Source organism: Amphiura filiformis, chromosome 17, assembly GCF_039555335.1.
Source record: "Amphiura filiformis chromosome 17, Afil_fr2py, whole genome shotgun sequence".
Classification (NCBI taxonomy): domain Eukaryota; kingdom Metazoa; phylum Echinodermata; class Ophiuroidea; order Amphilepidida; family Amphiuridae; genus Amphiura; species Amphiura filiformis.
Genome location: NC_092644.1, coordinates 25,370,151 through 25,394,550, shown reverse-complemented (window position 1 = coordinate 25,394,550; position 24,400 = coordinate 25,370,151). Strand labels below are relative to the sequence as shown.

Sequence of the window (24,400 nt, the reverse complement as noted above, 5' to 3'; positions counted from 1 at the left end):
TCACGCATCGTCATGTCTAATTTTTGGGTCAACCATCAACCCCCATAGAAAAGCATATAAACTCAATTTTCCCAGGAAAATTTGTGGTCAATTTTTTAGGCCCCCCTTAGGAGTCAAAACTTTTAAGGCTCACCCATTTTGCATCAGGCTTCCCTGCCCCCCCCAACAAGTGTTTGTGTGTAGTTTGAACCACCAGAGGCAGAAAATGATGACGTATGGTCATTATTATTCATGAGGCACTTTGTAGTCTAGAATAGTGCTACTTTTCCAAAACAATAATGAGTTGCAATGGCGGCCACTTCAGAATTTGAAAGTTACCGACAAATGTGATAATTGCAGAATTTTTGACTAAATTGCAAATAAATGAGGTAATAAGGCTTATTTTTGCATATGTTTAACTTTGCGTCGTGTATCTAATGCATACGTTTAGGAAATTGTGCTGTGGAATCATAAATTTATTTAATGAAAATTAATTTAAGCTTCCTAATCCTGTCTGCCTGCACTGCTGGTCTGCACTGCAGGCCAGACAGCGTCTAATTCTGCATAAAACCGGGCAACGTTATTTCTATAGATCTGCTGCGCATTCAAATTGCATTGTATTGCATCGTAATTTCATTTGTGTCTATGCTAATTATGTTTATACAACATGAACTCACGTGTTTTCAAGCAAATTCGCCGATTAATAGGTGATCAAAAGCGATCGGAATGTTACAAAAGGCCGTGTGTTTTGAACTCGCCACCCTTAGCGTTACATCACAAATATTATGTATTTTTACACCAATCAAGTTTCAAATTAGAATATCTCCACAACTATCAACCCTAAACTAGCAAAAGTATACATTTTTGAAAAGCTGAAGGCAAAAGCAATTTAAATATACACATTTCAACTCATTGTACAGGGTGACCTTGAAGTTATACAGGGTGGAATAAAAAAATCCAAATAAAAAATTGGTCACTTAATGCATTGCTTATTACTAACTTGCAGTTATAAACTGAAAGTAAACAACATTGGTTTGGTTAGATGTTAGGGGAGCCTACTGACTTTGGAAGAAAAAAAATCACAGCTGTTTGGTAATCGTGGAATACAGGGTGTCCCAAAATATGTTCAAATTTTTTACAATTCAACATATTTTGAACTGAAACATTTTACCCCTAACCCATACAAAAAAAGTAAGTCCATATTTAGATTCCTCATCAAATTTCCTCTCAGAAAATGTAAACTTTGACTATGATAGGATAAGTAATTAAAACTTTAGGGCAACTTTTAGATTTTGAAGACATCCGCATTGCTTACTACAGTGTTTAATATGAAAACAGGTAGTTTTGCACATAAAAGTGTGCATTTCAAAGACTAAACCAATCATAAAGAGTTCAAAATGATTAAAAACAATTAGTAGAATAAATAATCTTTCAAAAGAGCTCTTAACCATGTCTGTAGCCCATATGGATGCAAAGATATGATCAGTTGATTCAACGCGCACACACAAAATCTTTATTTCCCATAGACTTTACACATACCGCCACCGCCTCATCCGCCACCGCCTCATCCCCCACCTCGGTCATTCTGAACTCAAACAACTCTAACTCCACTATCTTAGCTGATAAACAATTCTCCTTTGGAGGTCTGTTAGGGCACACATTTAGCTACAACATGACACCAAACACACTTCAATACCTTTTGTTTTAGCAGAGATATAACAATTTGAACGAGTCTCGATTTGGAAAAGCGTAACAACACCACCATTTTTGGGTGGCGAGTTCAAAACGCGTGGCCAAAAGTACAGATCACATTCAGCTTACTTCATATGAGATGATCTTTTGAAAAATACGGCATAATTTGTCTTGGTGTTTGCGGAATGCGAATGCCATGCAGTAAAATATTAATACGTTGCGGCAATTCATGATCATGATGATTGACAACTAACAATCGGTGTGTCCTTCGTATCCTCCACTGTCATGACTGTCAATTTCTTATCCACTCACTAATCCTCACAAAAGCTTTGTGTTGATTACGTAATGTGTGGAGGCAAATTGCAATAAGTACAATGAAATAATGAGTAGAGGCGGGCTCCGAGGCGGGTTTCTTCTTCATCTTACGTAACTAACAGTATTGTTCTCCAAAAAAACCCGGAAGCTTGTCGTTTGGAGCTCTAGCTGAAATACAGCAAGATAATGTAAGATAGTAAATGTAAACCTGTATTTTAGCTAGAGTATCTCGAGCTACTGCAGGCTGTATATACGTCGAACAACTGGCTACTTTTGTAAACATTTTAGGCCTATAACAAAATGTATATTTTCGCATACAATTGTACAACTATCTCGTTTCTACCCTATGACCTATAAAAGTTACCTGTGATCAAAGTGTCCATAAAAAAACTGGTCATCATAAGTATCTTTGATGCTGAAAAGTAACGATATTCACGCAGGGACAGGCCGAAAACCTTACCTCGATCGTAAAATCCAGCCCATGCATGTCATAAATAATTCATTATTGCATTGTGTAAATGTCACTGATTGTGTCCACGTATTGTTATTGCACTTGTTAAAGCAGAAGTCATGCTGAATTTAGGGCCCTATACTCGATCGCTGGATCACCATGTGAATTCGCCTATAGGTGACCCCGGAGAGACGTCACAAGCCGTTGATCTCCGTTGACAACAAATCCGATTCAGAAGTCAAATTTGTAGTTGTCTGTGGTTTGTCCCTTTTCAAATCGGCCAAAATACTACAATTTCTATAACTTCTCGACATGGGGCCTCCAGCCAACAACAAAAATAAAGACTCTCCTCTACATGTTCATGTGTTCAGCTTCACATAAAATGCAATTTTCGCCAAGTATTTAACCTTTATTTTACCGAAATCGGCCGAGAAATTTTCTTGATTCGAGGTCAAAACAGAACGTAAACAACTGAATGAGCTCTGCTACAAGTCTTCAAGTAGTCGCTCAGCTGCACGATCTATTGTGGATTGAAAAGCGTAAGTGTAGCCGACTGTAGCGTCATGTAAAATAAGTACCCTGATGACCGGGGTGACCTATTAAAAAAAAAAAACCTCTACGACCAGGTTGTTAAGCATCGAACACGCTGACTGGCTTAGCAAATATCCAATTATTTTTGTAAACCAATCAGGTTAGGCGTACTTTACTGGCGGGTCACATTAATTCATACCGTAAAAGGCCGTCGCCTTCATTGATTGGCTTACGATTGCGATGAATGGTGTTTGCAACCAATCACAAAACGGGTTACAAATAAATAAGGCGCCCATCGGAAATTTTGTACACGTCCATGATGACGTAATGCCACGAGGTAGCCAGAGGCTTCGCTTTTCTGCTAGCTTTAAAAGCGAGCGAGTGGTATAAAGTCAGTTTCACACCTGTGATTTATGGAGCATATCATAAAATCTCTGAGCACATACACAGCGGATTTGACAGATAAAAAATGACATTTGCAATTCTGAGCAACGGGATTCCATGAAATTGAAGATTATGTAAGTTATTCTACAGGATGATCGGTAATAATTAACAGCTGGTCTGCTGTATTTGAAGTGCATATTGAAGTTTATAAGTTTGTGACTTCGTACGTTATGTGCAATAGATATTACAGGAAGCTTAAATTGGCATGCTTTCCTGCAATTTCTGTCGCTTATGAAAGTTATTGGGAGTTCAGGGCACGTCACACCGAGTGTGACGTGACCTCGCTGGGCATATGCAGGCTGCTGCGCTGCAATTCTCTTGGTCGGGCTGATGTCACACAGGAGGGAAAAGCCAGCATTTCTTTACTTTAGGGGTTTTTCTTACATGTTATAGCTGTCTTGTGGAAGTACAGTGTTATAACCCTAACCAGTGCAAAAGGCAGCTATTACATGTAATTTAACCCTAAAGTAAAGGTTTGCCAAAAAGCCTTGTAAAATCAGAGTTTGTGTGTGCAGTTCCCTCGAGCTGGTTGCTATTACCCCCAGATGAAATGAGGCACATTTTACTCAAAGTTTTGCTGGCATATCTGTCAGGAGTATCTCCATTTATTTGTAAACCAGAATTGGATTTAACTTCAGCTTATCCAATGAAATACGGACCCAAAGGGTACCGTTATATTACATCAAACTTGGCTTAACTTTTCAAGAGAAAATTTCTCCAGAGAAGTTTACATACATTTATTGAGTCAATCCTTTAATATAAATTCCTTAGAAAAGTGCATATACATTAATTCTACTTTCCTGAAGCCGGAAACATTCAGGAAAGTAATCTGGATATTTGACATATTTCGTTCAACTTCTATTTCTCAAATTTATTAGTTACGAATTATTACTATTTGTAAACACTTATACAATTACCTATGGTGATCCAATTATTTTCATATAATTGGATTCAAGATTAAATTTGTGGCCTTGTCCCTTTTTTACCGCCACAATTTTGACCTGGATAGTCTTTACTTTCCCCGTAAATACAGAGTCTGTTCCCATCTACATGTACACACAGTGTTGGCTCACCCGTAAGATACGGGGCCCTCCCGGGAATTTCCCGAGCCAATTCCTAAATTACCCACCCGTAAGATACGGGGCCCTCTCGGTAATTTCCCGAGCTCATGCCTGCACTACTTACCCGTAAGGTACGGAGCCTCTCCGGAACAAAGTGTGGCCCAACTTCTCACAGAGAAGTTAACCCAACTTAATCCCTTGTATAAGATACGGACCCTCCCGGGAAATTTCCCGGGCCCTTTTGCACACACACAAAGTGTGGCCCAATCTTATCTTATCATAGAGAAGTTAACCAAAATTAGTTCCTTGTAAGATGCATAAATGAAATGCAATGAAGAATGAATGAATGAATGAATGAATGAAAATGAATGAATTTAATACGGGGGCCAACTTCTCAGAGAGAAGTCTGAGAAGTTAACCCAAGTTAATTCCTTGTACAATACATTTTAAATGCATGAAAGAAATGAATGAATGAAAATGAATTAATGAATATGGGGCCCTCCATGGTATTACCCCAAGCCCTTTTGCACACATGCAAGTGTGGCCCCACTTCTTGTCTCGCAAAGAAGTTAACCCAAATTCCTCGTAAGCTACGGGGCCCTCCAGGGAAATTCCTCAGCCCCTTTACATACATACATACATACATACAAATTATTTATAACACGCTGTTTCATAGATATCACAGCGTGTGTGATGATACACTAATAATAAATAACAAACAAAAATAAAAGCAAGCAAATAATATGGAACAAAAAAAAATCATTGTGTGAAAAGGTGTGTTTTAAGTCCTTTCTTAAACATTTGAAGTGATGGCACAGAACGCATAGAGCAGGTGGTAAAGTGTTCCACAACCGAGGAGCAACATATGCGAATGATCTGTCGGCAGCAGATTGAAGAGTGCGAGGTGTGTAAGTTTGTTCAGTGAGTCTGGTACTGTCAGTTTTACACACATGCAAGTGTGGCCCAACTTCTCTTTTCGCATAAATTAACCCAAATTAATTCCTCATAAGATACGGGGCCCTCCGGGAATTCCCCTGGCCCACACACAAGTGTGGCCCAACTCCTCTTCTTGCAGAGAAGTTAACCCAGAATTAATTTCATGTAAGATACGGGGTCCTCCAGGGTATTCTCAAGCCCTTTCCACACTCGCCAAGTGTGGCCCAACTTTTAAAGAAGTTAACAGCAATGTATTAACCGGCAAGCTACAGAACCCTTTTTTAAAGGGATTTCCTGAACACCTAGATCTGTATACCCAAATGTGGCCTAACCTCTCCAAGAGAAGTTAAAATGTGCACTTATTGAATCCTGTCCCTTGGTCAGCTTAACCGCCCTCTTCCTGGTAATTTGCCCATGCCCAGAAGCTACCATTAAAACGCATGAGACTGCAATACCCTTTAGGTCTATGTACCTCTATACCCTGTACGATATGGATACCTTCCCAGCCAAATTGAATGCTCCCTGTTGACTGTCCACAAAGGTATTGAATACTGGGATATGACCTAAGTTTTGGGTGTGGTGGGTGGGAAAATTTTCTTCACATTGGAGACACAACCTTCTCCTTCCATGACAGATAAAAATGTGCCTAATCCCTGAACCACTGGCAGTGTCAGAAGGTTATTAACCACTTTCCATTGGCTACTTCCAACAATAGACCTTAAACCTCATTGGTCCTTATATAAAGCCAATACTAGGCAACCAATCAATAAATCAATCATATTGGTTTGTCCAAGCACAAGCTATGAACCAGGGTTAGACTCTTTCACAGGAGGTAAATTTGTTTATTGTATAAATACAATAAACTTTATAATGGAAGACAAAGATAAAAAGACCCTGAAGACTAATTTGCGTCTGACGTCATCTGTCAATCAAACTCGAGCATGGACTTTGTTTACAAGTGAAGTGTCGTGATGATATGATCATGATGATATAGGTATCCCAGGCAAACCTTAGTTAACACATAAATAAATTTGCTAGTCAGCCAAATTCGCCGAAAATGTCAATGCATATTTACATAGAAATTTAAAACAACTGGCGAAGAAGAAACCTACATAAATATGTTTTCTATACTTCACTTGACCCAAATATATGATTTTTTATGGTGATAAGACAATCGCACATGGAATTTTAGAGGATTTTGATAGCAGTTCCATTAAAAAAGCTGCTATCATAATGAGACTAAGATCTAGAAACACCCCCGAAATGCCGTTTTGGGGAATTTTGCTAGCTGAATCTTTTTGATGAAAGTCAGTCTTTGACAAGATGTAACTTTGCTACGGAAAGTGCTATGAAAAAAAGGTTTTCAGTTTTGGCTTTGTTTACTCAAGGGCTTTAATTTGTATAAAATGATGCAGTTTGATGGCAAATTTGAGTTCACCTAGCATACCTATAATGATGATGAGTTGCTGAACACGGCGGCAAAAGCGGGCGCCTTATTGTAGGTATGCTAGGTGAATTCAAATTTGCCATCAAACTGCATCATTACATATATCAAATTAAAGCCCTTGAGTCAAAACTGAAAACATTTTTTCACCTCAGAAAAAGTTACATCTTTCAAAGATTGACTTTCACCAAAAAGATTCTCTAGCAAAATTTCAAAACGGCATTTAGGGTGTTTCTAGATCTTAGTCTCATGGCGATAGCAGCTTTTTTAATGGAACTGCTATCAAAAACACTCTAAAATTCCATGTGCGATTTGATTATCACCATAAAAATCATATATTTGGGTCAAGTGAAGTATAGAAAACATATTTATGTAGGTTTCCTTCACCGACCTGTTCTGAAAAAAAAAAAATTCAAATTTCTATGTAAATATGCATTGTGTTTGGGCCCCGGTCTCAGCGAATTTCGCTGACTAGCAAATGTGTTAACTAAGGTTTGCCTGGGATACCTACTTATTGTTAATTTTGCACCTTCAAGTCCTTCAAACATACAAACCATCTCAAAAGTTAGGCCTTTATAGTAGGAAACTTTCTTTCACGAAGGCACCATGTCAACAATGCCTAAGTAGCTTTTTTTCTTTTAATAGTACGTAATTTTTTGCCATTTATGATTTACTGCTATTCCTTTTCTCCGATCGGCACTAGATAAATCATTCCTTGTACGCGCTATTAACCAAGGATTGTAGAGAATTTGATTGACAGTGACGTCAGACGCAAACTAGTCTTTTTATACACTCTAGCTCTGTCTTCAATTATATAATTGAAGACCGAATTAAAATGACTAGTTTGCGTATACATGACGTCCTGACAACCAGACCAAAAATATCGTAGGCCTACTGCACAGGTCAGCAACCAATGACTTCGCTCCTTTGCCCTGACGTCAGACGCAAACTAGTCTTTTTAATTCGGTCTTCTATTTTATGCGCATGCTTGTGCAAAGGGGACAATGTTTCCGGATGTCCGACCGAGGGAATCATTTCCATTCAGTCATGTCAAAAAAAAAAGAGCTCTAGCTTCCAATCAGTTGTTTATGTACATGATCATGATGTACAGTATGTAAGTACTCCAGTCAAGTTGTAGTAACTATATTTATATTTTTAAAAACAGGGAAAATATGACACAACTTCCAATGGGGGTGTAACACAAAACATATTAAACAAAGTTAAAAATCCAACATTTCAAAAAGACAAAAGAAAACGTTTTCAAGGGGCAAGGAATAAAATAAGAGACCTGCTCTCAATATATGTCTGGTTCCAGACAGAAATGTGCAGGCGAATATGTATGGTCGCTTTTTACTCTGAATCTCAAAATGACCAAAAATTGAGTTAAGGTTTTCTGTTTCTGAACCCACAATCTTATTGTTTAAACACTTATCCCATTATCCATCCCTTCTTTTTTTCAGGTTTCTATGAAACGCATTGGTAATGTGTCAATATGAGACGCTCAAATTTAAGTACTGGATCGAAGGTGAAGCCTGTTGGGTCAAGTGTCAAGGCAGCACCAAAAAAAGGAGTAAGGAAGTTGCCAAATCCTTCTCAAAATGGAACCAAGAAATCAGGTGAGAGAACATTATACAGGTGTATTGCAAATTGATGTTCAATTTGACGGAGCCAAATGGGCCTGTAAGCTAAAAGTAGATGGACAAGGAAAAAAAGAATTGAAACCTGATGTTTCAAAGACCATGTAATGATCATGATCAGTACACATGTACAGTATATGACTTAGTTAATATTGCAAAAGCACTTTGAGATTATGAACATAGGACTATTATGCCATAAGGTGCATTGATTTTAGCAATTGTTAGGCAAATACGATGACGATATATATGCTGGAAATGAAAAGAGCTCAAAGCTATCAAATTCATCACCCACAATGGCAAATTTGAGCCCTTTCTATTCCCAGCATGCTTCATATTTGCCTATCAATCCATATCAGCAATACACCTTATTGGTATAGCATGATAAAAAAGCAGGGAAAGCAATGTAATCTCTTTGATTTCTGTATAGTGTCACAGCAGCTGAAGGGACTATCATGCATTGCAGTGTACTATTTACCTATATATGGATAGTTTCACAATACTTTACTCTAGGGGTCACATTTTTTCAAACAAACTTGTCTAAGCACCCCTGATTTAAGTGAGTAATTGAAAGTTGAAATACAGGATTTTGTGTACATTTTCAATGGCATGTAAAGTTCTATTATGGTACTGCAAAACAAAATGGGATATTCCAATCAACTACGGTGGAATATGACTAATTATTATGGAGTCACAACCAGCTGATATAATTCAGCTCAACTTTAAGACCCTTTATTTCAAATTATTGAATTTCGCTTCTTATAATGCATACTCATCATGAGAGGAATTTGATGGGATTTATTTGTACAGATTCCAGCCGCAAAGCATTAGCAAGATATATCAGCAAGGAGATGGTGCTGAAACTTGCCGGCAAAGATGCACCCATTGAAGTAACGACTGTCAACCTGACACTTAGTAAAGTAGATGGAAAGAAAATACAGGTAAGTATTGCAAATTGGCTATTCCATTTAAAATCCGCACTACCCCTGTGGAAGATTTTGGAAATATCTTCCACAGGGGGAGTATGAATTTCAAATGGAATGAACACATTAGCAGCTGCATTTGAAATTAGAATTTGAAGCTTTTTCAGTGGGTATATGAAATTCAAATGGAACTGCCTAATGTGCTCATTCCATCTGAAATTCATACTCCCCCTGTGGCAGATATTGCCAAAATCTTCCACAGGGGGAGTATGGATTTTAAATGGAATAGCCCACTGCCATCAATGAATTCACCAACAGTGTACATGTATGTGGCACTTCTTTGTGGCTCCTATGGTTTCCTTTCCACAGAGACCCCCTCCCACACACGCAGGTACCCACATACTCCCTCCTTGTAAAAATGGAAAACATCAACGAGGACGGATTTTCCTACAGAGGACCATTATTAAACTTAGACCTTTCTTAATGAGGACTTTTTACTATCCAACTGAGACCTGGCCCTATGTTAGCAAAGGAGACATAGTTTATGTTGTTTGCAATACAATGGTAGGGGGAAGGGACCAAGGATGTCCGCAGCTGGTGTGCCCATTGTTATCGGAGTGTATCCAGTTGTGTCCTCAAACACACATAATCTACCCCTCCCCACACACACTTACATTTTTAGAGGTGAGCTCAGACTGACCTAGAGTGCAGACTACACACTGTTTGAAACTCCAACATGTTATTATAGCTGTTACACTGTGGAAGTCAATGCTTAGACAAAAAAGTTACCAAAATTACTTGCATACACGGGCTTGCATATTCACTGGCCAGACAATGGCATTGCATTTGCTTCAGTGGCCATGAAAAGAAACAAAAAGTATGCACTATTTTTAGCCTCGCTTTCAGTTTTCACAAACTTTTTTAATCAATGACATCATTTGCTATTAAGAAAGATATTTTTAATAATATTGTGTATGAAATTTCTTTTGTGCAGTTCATCGAAAACCTTGAGCCATTCACACGGATCCAAGTCCTGTGTCTAGCCTACAACCAGATCTCCAAGATCGAACACCTGGACAGACTCACCAAAATACGAGACTTGGATCTGAGCTGCAATCGTATCGAGAAGATAGAGGGTCTAGAAACACTGGTGAATTTGCAGAGGTTGAACCTGAGTGATAATCTGATTGAGGTGATTCCAGCATGGGTGGGAAAGAAGCTGAGGGCACTTAGAGTGTTACATATCACAGGCAACATGCTGTTTTCTGTAAGTATACAAAGATATACAGGCTGTATCATAAATAATTGGTACCCATCACTTTTTAGTGATATGGACTGCAACATCAAAATGCAACATAATGTAGGACCAACATAATTTGTTGATTAATGTCATAAACAGTCATAACTATAAATTATGGTCATTTTAAGAAGACCTTATCCTATGTTACATTAGGAAGAAGCAGGGTTTTCAATTACCATTAAAACTGTTGGGTACAAATCATTTTGATACAACCTGTACTACACGTAAATCAAAAGTGATTTCATGATAACACTAAAACTAAATTACCAAAAGTGGTCGATTGATGGAGATTTTGTACTGTGATACCCCATTTAGAACGATGCAACTTTATCCACCCAACTTGTACCAGTTTGAATGAAAAAAGAGAACCATTTCAAAAGTGACAAAATTTACATTGACATTTCCTTCAAAGTACACAGATTATGAACACAGGGTGGTGTGTTACTTAGTCTGCCACGCCAAATGGGCCTGTTACAAAAGGCAACAGGAATTTCCCCCGGAATTGCCCTGAAGGAGGAAATATTAAAATTTTATACCTATGAAACACTACCTATTGCTATTCAAATGCTTATAGCATGAGGAATAAAGTTGCATCATGCTGAATGAGGTATCAAAATACGCAGAACACAATTCTGCATCAATCATCATCTTTATTTTATAATTTAGTTTTTGTGCCTTTACAAAATCACTTTTGTTTGAAGTAGGGGTGTGATTTTCGGGTAATTTTGTTCCCGGGTACCCGGCGCATTTTTCGGCCGGGTAACCAGGTACCCGAAATTGCAACAACAAAAATTTTTTTTTTTTTTTTTTCAAAGTTTTTTTTCGGTTTTGTAGTGTCTTTGGACCTAGACCTAAATGCTAGGATCATGGTTGACCTAAAAAAAAAAAAAAAAAAATGAATTTTGCACATTGTTTTGTAATTTTTATATGAAAATTGATACATAGTTTTCATGCCATACTCTGTTAATGATATCAAAATGCATTGAATTTGAATGCATTTTGATATCATTAAGGTTACACGAAGAAACGTATAAAAAACGTATAAAAGACGTATAAAGTTGTTCTCTAAAACAGAGTTTTCTCAGTAATCAAATATCGCAGCGAGTGAAATGTTGGTGCATTGGATGTAGTTTAACATTTTTGTGTGTGTTATATACAAATTTTTAGAATAAGTTTGAAAATCTTTCGTTTAAAGCATTTTTACGCACCATGTTCACAAGACAAAACTCGTTCCATGACGTTTTTTTTCAAATGTGCGCCCCGTATAAATCCACGCCGAGTGATTGTTTTCTTCTTTTTCGTATTGTACTACAAATCGATCAAAGAAATAATGTTGCCATGGGGAAGAACCAAATACTGTACCAATTAAATTTTAAAAGCCCGTTTTGGGGGAAAATTTTGGAGAATTTGCTTGAGAAAAAGCTGGTTTGTGAAATTATCGATATCTTGATTACGGGACGTTAATTTAGACATCTGAATACCTACATTATTTCTCATCATTCTGCCAATTGCTATTCCATTTGATTTTCACTCCAAATTGAAACTAGTTTTGCAAAAAGCGAGGTTTTTCTCCATCGGGTTAGTCCAAAATTTCAGCGCCGACATGCATGTTTATTCTAAGAGCCATTATGCGGACGCAATTGTAATCAGTCAAATTATAATTATATATCCCCTTCGAGGACAGTCAATTGCGTAAGCTGATTTGTGGCCGAGCGGATAGAGCGTTAGACTTTGAATCTATTATGATTAATTTTTGTGGGTTCGAGTCCCCGTGTGGCTGAAATTTCGGGGTTTTTTTTCTTCATTTTTACTTCTGTTCTTCCCTCTCTTCTTTCTCCTTTTCTTTTTCATTTCATTTCTTTTTTTTCTTTCTTTCTTTCTTTCTTTTTTATTCACTATTTCTTTATTCTTTCTTGCTCCTTTTTTTTTTCTTTTATAGTTTTTAGGCCTATATTTGATTGATTCGCTGACTACAGTGATTGATTGTTTTCACTTTATTAATTCAGAAATTTGTAGGCCTGCTAAGTCTGTTTTGTTGAATATTCCCAAATTCAATTTACAAATAATTGCTTTGTGATGTTGTTGTTGATGTTATTTATTTCATCAAAGATATCAAGGCTCTATAAATTTAATATCAACACGTTTTCTAGACGGTGGCGTAACTTCATGGGGCGGGCATAGGGGCCAAAGGAAGTGCCCCCAATCGATTGTAAAATTTATGAAATCCTCATGAAAATGGCCGAAAGGGCTTGTGCCCCCCGCCGCATCACGAGCTCCGGGCACGAGCAGAGCCAAGTTTCATGTCTTGACCGTGGACCCGGGACCGTGGATCGATATTCTATTATAATTATTAAAGTAGGCTTACCTCCGATGCGCTTGTTCATTTTCTGCATGGCTGTTTCTGTTATGAACTTACGCCCCTCTGAAATCAAGCGTATGAAAAACCTTTCGGCTAACCTTAATAGAGTATGACATGAAAACTATGTATCAATTTTCATATTAAAATTACAAAACAATGTGCAAAATTCAATTTAAAAAAAAAATTTTTTTTTAGGTCAACCATGATCCTAGCATTTAGAGGTCTAGGTCCAGAGACACTACAAAACCGAAAAAAAAACTTTGAAAAAAAATTTAAAAAAAAATTTCCTGCCCGGGTAATAGGATTATCGGGCGGGACTCGAATTCCCGGGACTCGCTCACACCCTTAGTTTGAAGTGATATACTTGAAGTATATACTACTGGGCAGTTCCAGTTGAAATCCATACACCCCTATGGAAGACATGACATTAATCTCTCACATACATTCTTGTGTGAATTGGACAGCTATATAATTGGTCTCATGTGAGCATTTAAGCCCTACATGTACTTTAATTTGATTTCTAACTTGGGCTTACAGAACTGTCAAATGACAGTGTGTGGATAGTTGGCACAAGTATAGTCTAAACTACCTGTTTTAACAAGACTATCAATAAGATTAAAAAGATCATAGGTTGTTATAAATATTCTATTATAATTGAAGACCGAATTAAAATTACTAGTTTGCATATGACGTCATGGCAACCAGACCAAAAATGCTGTTCTGTGCAAGTCAACAACCAATCATGTTGCGCCTTTCCCCTGACGTCATACGCAAACTAGTCTTTTTAATTCGATCTTTAATTATATCAACTGTTATATAAATGCTATTGTTATCCCTTCCTGCAGCTGAATGATGTATTCCGTCTACGCCATCTTCAAGATCTAACCGACTTGGCCATTGCTGGCAACCCAATATGTGATCTACCTCATTACCGTCTCTACGCCATATTCCATTTGCGTGGTCTAGAATTGCTGGATGGTGTGGTGGTAGTGGACAAAGAAAGGCATGATGCAGAGACTAGATTTGCTCAAGGTATGAATATTTTGATTACACATAGTTCACTTAATTTGGACGACTTATTTTTACCATCTAAAACTTTTTATGCATGTTTCATGCTTTCAGTTTTATTTCATAAAACATAATATACTCTACCTGAAACTAAATTCATATTCTACACATTACACAAAGAAGCTTAACCCTAACACCCAACCCTGCTTTTTGCTATCGGAGGTTAAAGAAGAAACAAAAAAGGAGAGAAGATGAACAAAGAAGTCACTTGGCACCCCCGGGATTCAAACCTTAGACTCCCCGCATGCCAAGCACACGATCACCGACTGATAGCTACACGGGTTATGCTGCCCTGGGCAGCGATTCCGTGAGCATATAGCACTTAGGGTGATTGTCATCGCAGACCCTGGGATTCATGCATGCACAGTGGTTTTCATCATGGTATTTTGTGGTATTTATGGGTGTGAGGGTTAAAGAAATTTTGAATTTTAGAATGAACATTCTCATTGTTGGTAATTTAGTGTTTTAAACTTTGACCTCAACATAATTGTTGATGTACCTAAACTTTTTGGTCTCAACTTTGACTTTCATCAGGAAACTGGCAGGGTGAGGGTCAGTGACCTATTGGGTACTTGACCTCAAAACTGAGTTGCAAATTGGTGGTAACTTGTATCATCCTCTGTCACAATTATGGTTGATTGACTCTGATGTAAATTTTGAGTTGCTTCGCATCCATTATAAGAAGTCAATAAGTATATGTGCGAAGGAAAATGGAAAACATTTTAAAGTAGGTAAAGAAATTATACAGTCCCTAGCAACCAACAGGCTAGTCCAGTTGAAATCAATACACTCCCTATGGAAGATATGAACTTAATCTCCCACACAGGAGTGTGAATTTCAAATGGGGTCACCCATTTGGGTAAACCCATTTGAAATCTACACCTCCTGTGTCTTCCATAGGGGGTGTATAGATTTGAACTGGAATAGCCCAAAGTGAACAACAATATCACATAATTAAGAGGTTTAAACCTTTGATCACAACACAAAAATTTGCGTACCTGGAATTTTGAGTCGACACTTTGACTTTCATCAGCAGACTGGCAACCCAATTCAGAGGTCAGCGACCTTTGGGACACTTGACCCCAAAATCAGGTCATACACTCTAGGTAGCTTGTATCGGCCCCCGTCTCTGTTCAGCGATGGCTGGTTCACTCTGATATAGATGGCCTCCTTCACACCACGCTCAAAATATCTGGGTTCCTTGTCCAGAATTTGAACTTTGTCCAAGTCTATATGATGGCGGGAGACTCGATGTGAATATGTTGTGAGACCTTAGACGAGGTGGAGCTGGGGCTGACGGTGTTCCAAAAATCTAGTGCTAAGTGATCTTTCCGTCTCACCGATATAAGATTCGGAACACTGACCCTTACAGGTTTGTCCTTGGCATGGAATAAAATAAACCTGCCCAGCTATGTCCTTCTTCTCGGTTATGTCTTTTGGGGAAACAAGCAGTTGTCTTAGCGTTTGGGTAGGCTTGAAGCTCGCTCTTATCCCGTAGGTGCCAAAAGTTCTCCTAAGCGCCTCGGATGTACCTTTTATATAAGGCAAAACCACTTGTCCCTTTGTCTCAGTGTTAGTCTCACGATTGACTTTTTCTGTGTCTTTCTTGTCTTTCTTTGGTTTAACAGCTCTGTGAAAAGCCCAATTGGGATAGCCGCAATTTTCAAGTGCAGCGTTGATGTGCGAATTCTCCTCCTCCTTGTCTACAGGATTTGTGACGATGCAATTCGCTCGGTGATATAAAGTTTGAATGACACCAAGTTTGTGTTGGACAGGGTGATTAGATTGAAAATTCAAATATTGGTTAGTATGAGTGGGCTTACGGTAGATCTTTCATCTTAATCTTAAGACTCCTGTCTTCTTTGATTACAGTGTGGGTGTCTAAAAACGTGAGGGCGCCATCTTCTTCACCTTCTGTCGTGAACTTGATATCAGTGTCCAAAGAGTTGAGATGGTCTGTGAACTCCTGGGCATATTGTTTCTTTAATTTTGTGTGCGTATCATCCACATTTACGATACCACCACAACGGTGGGTGGGGTACTGATTTTATTGCTTTTTGTTCAAGATCTTTCATGTACAAATTGCAGACGATTGGTGACACTGGGGACCCCATCGCCGCCCCATGGATTTGTTGATAGAACACTCCATTATACACGAAATAAGTACAACGTAAACACACGTCCAGAAGCTTAGTGACTTGCGTAGCTGATAGGCGAGTTCTTTCACTGAGCGTATTATCGCTTTCCAACCGAGCTTGTATAATAGTCAGTGCTTTGTCTACAGGTACCGAGGTGAATAATGCTGTAACATCGTAGGATCGTAATTCCTCATCCTCCTCTACGCGCTCATCCTTAATGCAATCCGCGAAATCCTGAGAATTTGCGACGTGATGACTCATTCTACCAACCAAGGGAGAAAGGATGTCCGCAAGTAGTTTAGCACAATTGTAGTTGTAGGTGATAGTTCCAATGCTGCTAACTATTGGTCTGACAGGCGTGTCTTTCTTATGTATTTTGGGAAGACCAAAAAAACTTTGGGGGGGTCTCGGTGGTCGGATAGAGTTTCCTGTATTCAACCCGGTTTATACCACCCTCGTTTTCCAAATCTTGAAGAACAGATATTAGTTCCTTTTTATATTTGTTGGTCGGATCCCTAGTGTCACTGAGCAGTTTTTCACACTTGTTTTGGTAATCCTCTGTGTTTAACACAACAACTAACCTGCCTTTGTCAGCAGGTAGGATACGTATGTCTTTATCCTTTCTGAGATCTTCGAGTGCTTTTCTCTCCTCTTTTGAAAGGTTTGACTCGATATTATTTGCCTTGGGTCTGTTCAAAAGATTAACAACTTTAGCCCTGAGTTCACAAGCCTTACCTTCCGGTAATGTGCGACACGCTGATTCCGTAGATGTAATAAAATCAACAATGGGCAATTTCGCGGGTGTAACTGCGAAGTTTAAACCTTTTACCAACACAGACAACTCTGGATCGTTGAGCAACCTATTAGAGCAGTTCTTGACCCACTTAGAAATGCATTCCGAAGCGACGTTATTTCCCTTTTTCGAAGTATTTTCCGCCTGTTTCCTTTCCTCGAGTCAAGCAAATTTTTGTTATTGTCTGACTTTCGACAGCTCGTGTTCCTTCAACTGCGCACGCTCACAGCATGATTTCACTTCCGCTATGACGTCATCGGGAAGCCCTATCAACAATATTTTCAATGCGATGTTTTTCACTTTTTAATTGTCCAATTTGTGCACAATTTGGCCAATCCTTACGTTCAACAATGATCGTTCCGCCTTTCTTAGGATGCTTTCTGCTTTAGTTCCTTTGACAGTGCTTGACAAACGGAGACTCACTGGTGTTATTTCTTGATGTTTACAATGTAAACTAAACCGGAGATGGTTCCGATACCGAGCAATCTTTTTGCCCGTTTTTTCTAAATGTCTGATCGTATTTAGGCAATCCTTGCCGTAATCATTTCTTACACTAGAATGAAAGTTCATCTGTGTTGGTAGTAAACATAATTTAGAGGTTTAAACCTTTGATCACAACACAAAAATGTGCGTACCTGGAATTTTCAGTCGACCCGATTTTGGGGTCAAGTGTCCGAAAGGTCGCTGACCTCTGAATTGGGTTGCCAGTCTGCTGATGAAAGTCGGAAGTGTCAACTGAAAATTCCAGGTACGCAAATTTTTGTGTTGTGATCAAAGGTTTAAACCTCTAAATTATGTTTACTACCAACACAGATGAACTTTCATTCTAACAATATCACGGTACACACTACTGTCAACATTTTATGATATTTTAAATCTTACATTTCTTTAATTTGAAATTTTGTAGAGGAGATTCAGAACCTTGGAGGACAGCTTGAAAGAGAGGAAAAGAAGTTTCATAACTTAGAAGAAAACCATAACAAGTCTCTTGTGGAAGCCAAGAAAAGGGAGGAAAAGATGGCGGACATAAAGAAGAAACAATCTGATGATAAGAAGAGAATGAAAGCACTCGAAGAGGAGCTACAGGCTAAGGATGATTTGGTGAGTTTGAGGAAAAAATGGGCAATGGACTATTCCATTTAAAGTCCACACTACCCCTGTGGAAGATTTTGGCAATATCTTCCACAAGGGGGAGTATGAATTTCAAATGGAATGAACACATAAGGCAGCTCCATTTGAATTTTATACACCCTCTGAGAGAGAGAGCCACAGAGAGAGGGTGAGTTTCAAATGGAGCTGCTTAATGTGTTCATTCGATTTGAAATTCATACTACCTCTGTGGAAGACATTTCCAAAATCATCCACAGGGGTAGTGCCAAATCTCTGATTTTTTGTTGTTGCATTTTTTGAAAGCATAAGTGTGACAGTGTCAACATCCTGTATTATAAATATTTTTTTCCCATAAAGCTCCATACTCCGTTGAAATCAATATTCTATTATTGACACAGATAAAGAAAGTTTACATATGCATTGTGTTATAGGACTTGCACCTGGAACTTAACTGAATGGGCTAAAATGTTCCTTTATACCTATAATGTATAATTGTAATTCTCAAAATTAAATATATCACAATTCTTACGGGCGATTTAAAAATCTTTACGGACAAAATGCAGTAAAACATATACACAACAAACAGCAGTCGCCGCTAATTAGTGTATTGCATTTCAAGTTAGTGACTGTACTGGAAACAAAACCCTGGTTTTACCTGAAAACAAATAGATTTTTCTTGTAATAGCAAGATCATATGGGGTACTAGAGCATGCACAAATCGTAATAATGTGTAGAATATAGAAACTCTGTCTTATCTCATACGATAGTCATGGTATGCTTAGCCTGAGTCGCTCGGCCTATCTCGAACAAAATCGCCATGTGTAGCTGTTGAAAAACGAGAGGATTCGCTGTACTATCACGGCAATTTTTGACACGAAGATATAGGGATGATGACAATGTGTGTGACTAACATCCACTATGCTATTGTTCTTTTCCTTTGTAGTTGAAAAGAAAAACAGCCGAGCTTACCAAGGCCTGTCAGAAGCAGTATAAGCTGGAACAAGAGCTGGCATTTCATAAGATAGATGCCAAGTTTGAGCCACTTGGATATTTCCCGGATACTCTGGAGGTAAGATACTTTTGATTAGGGTTGCTTGACATAAAGCCATATTATAATATTTTCATACAAAATAAATTAGCATTTCTTTGCCATAAAATGTTATCTTTTACTGTCAGATATATCCCCTTTTATTTTTGAGCCGAACAACTAAGGCAAAGCAAAGAAAATTGGAATTAACTACCAGCGCCGATGTCGCTAATACGTAATACTCCTTCGGTCGTGTTATGGTACGATCCTTTGTTGTGTAGATCACTGTCCAGCACACCATGTATGTACTGTGTTATGCGTTCAACTAATAATTCCATAGCAGGCCTTGCTGTCTAGATTTTAAAGGCGAGTGGTCAATCACTCGCTAGCATGATGCTAGGCGAGTGGTCGAATCACTCTCTACATTTTAATCGAATCACTCGTTACATGTAGGTCTGAAAAATTATTCATATACTAATATGAAACAATATTACACACTGTTCACAAAGCTTCACAACCTTTCTTTCGTATCCAGGATTTAAGGCTAACTTATTACGGTAGATCGGATACAGGATACACTGAAATGCTGAAACTTCCATGTAAATTGATATTGGATTCAATTTTTGGCGATTCGCAGTGAGCGATATTTAGTGTCTTTGGCGAGTTTAAAATCGCTCGCTAGAAATTGAGTTTGGGCGAGCGGTGGTGAGCGAGAGCGATCGCTCGCCTCAAACGGCATGGCCTGCCATAGTAATGACAAAACAACGGTTCCTGCATTTTATTCAAAATCTCGGATTTTGACAATACTACAGCACCTACAGTCTTGATTTTTGCAGGGTATGTTGGTTTAATAAAGGACAAGATAATCGTGTAAAAAAAGAATTTTGAAAAATATTGAGGGTGTCCTCCTCAGCAAATGTTATAATATGGCTTTAATTGATTATAATAGTGTGGTAGTCGTGACTTTGGATTATGACCTTGTGACAATGGCAGGGATGCCAACTAGTACGATTTTGCCGTATTTTGTACGATTTTTTGATTAAAATACGATTTTACGTTTTCCCCTCAAAAAATACGATTTTCGTTTAGCCTATCAAAAAAAAAATTGTGGTCTTTGAGTTCGATGTGAATTTGAAATAAAATTTGGGGGTGAGTTCTAAGGATGTCAATTTCACTTACCAGAGTTAAAATAACTGATAATTTGAAGCCTAGCGATGTATAAAAGTTGAAACAAAATCGTGCTTCGTTCGGACTCCACTGCCTGTTAATCACGCATTCTGCCGACTTTTGGATGATGCATGCACATTAAAAAATATTTAACATGTTTAGTGAGCCTACGAGATGGTTTCCGAAATAATTTTCTCTTGACTTTCAGATGGTTCATGCACATTAATATTTGTTATTAACTATCTAACTACTGCCTATGTAATGTCTTCTGAAGGTACTTAGTCAACTATTTAGCTCTACTGGTGCAAAAGAATAGGCCTACAAGATGGATTCCTACAGCGTTTTTCTGCCGACTTTCGACATTCGGATGATGCATGCACATTAAAAAATATTTAACATGTTTAATAGGCCTACAATAGGGTTTCCGAAATAATTTTCTCTTGACTTTCAAATGGTTCATGCACATTAATATTTTTTATTAACTATCTAACTGCTACCTATGTAATGTCTTCTGAAGGTACTTAGTCAACTATTTAACTCTACTGGTGCAAAAGAAAAGGCCTACAAGATGGATTCCTACAGCGTTTTTCTGCCGACTTTCGGTTGATGCATGCACATTAAAAAATATTTAACATGTTTAATAGGCCTACAATATGGTTTCGAAATAATTTTTTCTTGACTTTCAGATGGTTCATGCACATTAATATTTTTATTAACTATCTAACTGCTACATAATTATGCAATATGCAAGTATTTAGTCAACTATTTATTGGTGCAAAAGAATAGGCCTAAGTACAAGATGGTTTCCTAACTGCCGACTTTCAGATGATGCATGCACATTAAAAAAAATAATGGTTGCAGGCAGTGGCACATTAATATTTTTTTCAAATATGCTCTTCAGCGTGTCAAGCATGTATCTATGATGTGAGGTAGGCCACACCAAGTGGGGGTGGGGGTGGTTCTGTTGGAATGATCCACTTGAATCAATGAATTATTAGTATGAAATTGTGCATCATATATAGGAAGGTCAGCTACGCTAATCATGAAATAAAGCCAGTGCAGCCGTTTCAAAAATGCCTTGTACATGGATAAGTATAGGAAAGTGGACATTAAAAGTGCTATAACTCCAAAATGGAGCCTCTTTGAAAATTACATTTTAATTTCTTATTGATTCATACCAAGCTTGTCCTTGTGAAAAATAGTAATCATCAGTAGCCCCGGGTTGGAGTGGGGGAGGTGGGTGTTTGACTTCTGGTGGAATGGTCACTTGAATCAATGAATTATGAGTTTGTAATTGTGCATCTATAGGAAGGTAAGCCACGCAAATCATGAAATAAAGCCAGTGCAGCCGTTTCAAAAATGCCTTGCACATGGTTAAGTATAGGAAAGTGGACATTAAAAAGTGCTATAACTCCAAAATGGAGCCTCTTTGAAAATTGCATTAACTATCAAATTTGTCTTCTGTAAGGGGCTTAAAAGGGTTTTTACAGTGTAGAAACACTCTGACAAACATGAAAACATTAAGTTTAATGTTTATAGCTAGTTACAAGTGAAATTACACATGATCTTAAAAAATACAGTTTTGTATGGCAAAATACAGTTTTTGGGGTCTGTGAGTACAGTTTCTTGAGTTGGAAGGTTGGCATCCCTGCAATGGAATACCTATTGTGTGCATAAGTTTAAGGGGGTACTACACCCCTGTGGTAAATTTGTGATTATTTTTGTATTTTTCTCAAAAACTAATAACACACTGGTAACAAAAGTTATGTTTATTATTGGGGCAAGGAATCCAATTACTACACCGAAATTTCAGTAACTCAATCCAAGCGGTTCAGTATATATGATAGGAAATGAGGTACATCCTAGCGGTACCTCATTTCTTATCATAAATAATGAACCGCTTGTCTTGGGTCACTGAAATTCCAGTGTAGTAATTGGATTCCATGCCCCTATAATATACATAACTTTTGTTACCAGTGTGTTATTAGTTTTTGAGAAAAGTGCAAAAATAGTCACAAATTTAACGAAGGGTGTAGTACCCCCTTAAGGTTTAAGGTTCTCACCAATTCCCGTGTATTTTTTCAATTTTGTAAAAAAAGTGTATCATTAAGCAGAAACAATTCAGCTACAGCACCATTGGTGCTCTTGTTTGTACTCTGCCCTGTCTGTATCATTTCTAAGGATGTGAAGGGTTACATGGATCAAAAAGAAATGAAAAATAGGCCTAAGTGTTTTTATGCAAAATTATAATTTGTTTTCATGTCATTTAGAGAATAAATGATAGGATTTTGTCTTTTGCCTATCAAATATTGTGTCATAATGGATGGGCTGGCCAATATTTTGAGCCACTACGATAAAAATATTGGCCAGCCCATCCATTATGACACGATATTTGATATGCAAAAGACAAAATCCTATCTTTTATTCTCATTCTTATTCAGTTTTAATGTAATTTTTATGAGAAAAACTGCCTTTTTCAGAAAAAATAAAGTTACTTTTGTGAGGACATCCCTGTTGTTTTAAATGAACGAAACCATCACGAACATCTAAGCCGCCCGAATCGCGTTCTTAGTTCTCGACGTGTATTACGTGAACGCATTATCGCGCGATCATTGAGGAGCAACAAGCGTACCGCCGTTGCGTGACGGCGCGCGCCCTGACTATTATCACTATCAACTATTGTGAGATATTATACACCAGAAAACCAATCAAATTACTTGAATTCTTTACAAGACGCACCCATTGAATAAGAATCTCTATTAATGATTTCAAAATGGATACAAATTCAATGCATATTACTTCTCTTTTTTTTTTAAATGTAAACCATAAATGATCCTAGCATTTTAAATTATTTAAATTATTAGTTCGAAGACTTCTTAACATGAAAAAATAGGCTTACCACATGAAAATGGTTCTGGAAAAACCGAAAAAATAAATCTCATTTCATTTCATTTTTTATACATACATTTACACGGTTAACCGACCGGATTGAAATCCGGTTACATGTTTAGCAAAATATCCGTGAGGTCACACCTGGTGTTGGTCCATATTTTTTTTTCTAGATTTCAAATATAACTTTTGATTTTAAAGCTCATGCACTTCATTATGATGAGAAAAAAGTAAATTAAGCAACAAGAAATCAAGAATCACTTGATATCATTTGCATTGCTGACTAGGCGTATGATGGATGGCAATAAATAAGATAAAAAATCACAAAATGCCACATTTGATTTTCAGTTTTCCTAAGTTTATCTGATGACTTTGTTTCTCTGACCCAAATTCAGATTGAAGAAGGCGGGACGGAGGAGAGCGCCTACCTCGGCAGGGCGAGTTACAAGCGTAATCAGTACGCAGGACAACACTTTGTCTTACCAGGAGCGCAGGGCAAAACGACGACACGGATGGGAGGGGATCATACGGACACCAGGAATGGACGCCCGGACCCGCAGATACAACAACAGATGCACGGAGTCTTGGATGACCAGTTGGCCTCTAAACAAAAACAGATTGCTAAAGGTAAGCATTGGACTATTCCATTTAAAATCCACACTACCCCTGTGAAAGATTTTGGAAATATCTTCCACAGGGGGAGTATGTTTTTCTAATGTAATAGGTCAGAATCAATCATTTTGAAACCCATACTCCCCCTGTATTATGGTCCGCCTCTAGAAGACTTTAGCTAAATCTTCCACAGGAGTAGTGTGGATTTAAAATGGAATAGCCCATTCTGTGTGCGTGTTTGTTAGGGCTCTTACTAAATTGCTCTATTTCCCCACAAACAACAAATTTGGCTGATTCCAATCAAATAGACCTAAGTGTAAGTTGAATATGTGTAAACTTTAAAATAATGCTAGAAAATCAGGTTTGAAAAAAAAAGGACTATATTTAAAATCTACACTACCCTTGTGGAAGATTTTGGAAATATTTAGGGAGTATAAATTTCAAATGGAATGAGCACATTAGGCAGTTCCATTAAATTTCATACACCCCCTGAGAACCATTTGAATTTCATACACCCCCTTGAGAAA

The 24,400-nt window shown here is 37.9% G+C and overlaps 1 protein-coding gene across 1 annotated transcript; it reads left to right on the top strand.

Annotated features, from left to right (window-relative positions):
• Positions 1-288: 288 nt before the first annotated feature.
• LOC140137103 (centriolin-like) lies at positions 289-23,977 on the top strand. Its single transcript, XM_072158760.1, has 8 exons — positions 289-368; positions 8,314-8,469; positions 9,298-9,428; positions 10,405-10,677; positions 13,915-14,101; positions 17,976-18,169; positions 19,122-19,247; positions 23,657-23,977. Exons 2-8 carry the CDS (start codon positions 8,346-8,348, stop codon positions 23,975-23,977), a joined length of 1,356 nt encoding a protein of 451 aa, XP_072014861.1. The 5' UTR covers positions 289-368; positions 8,314-8,345.
• The last annotated feature ends 423 nt before the right edge of the window (positions 23,978-24,400 follow it).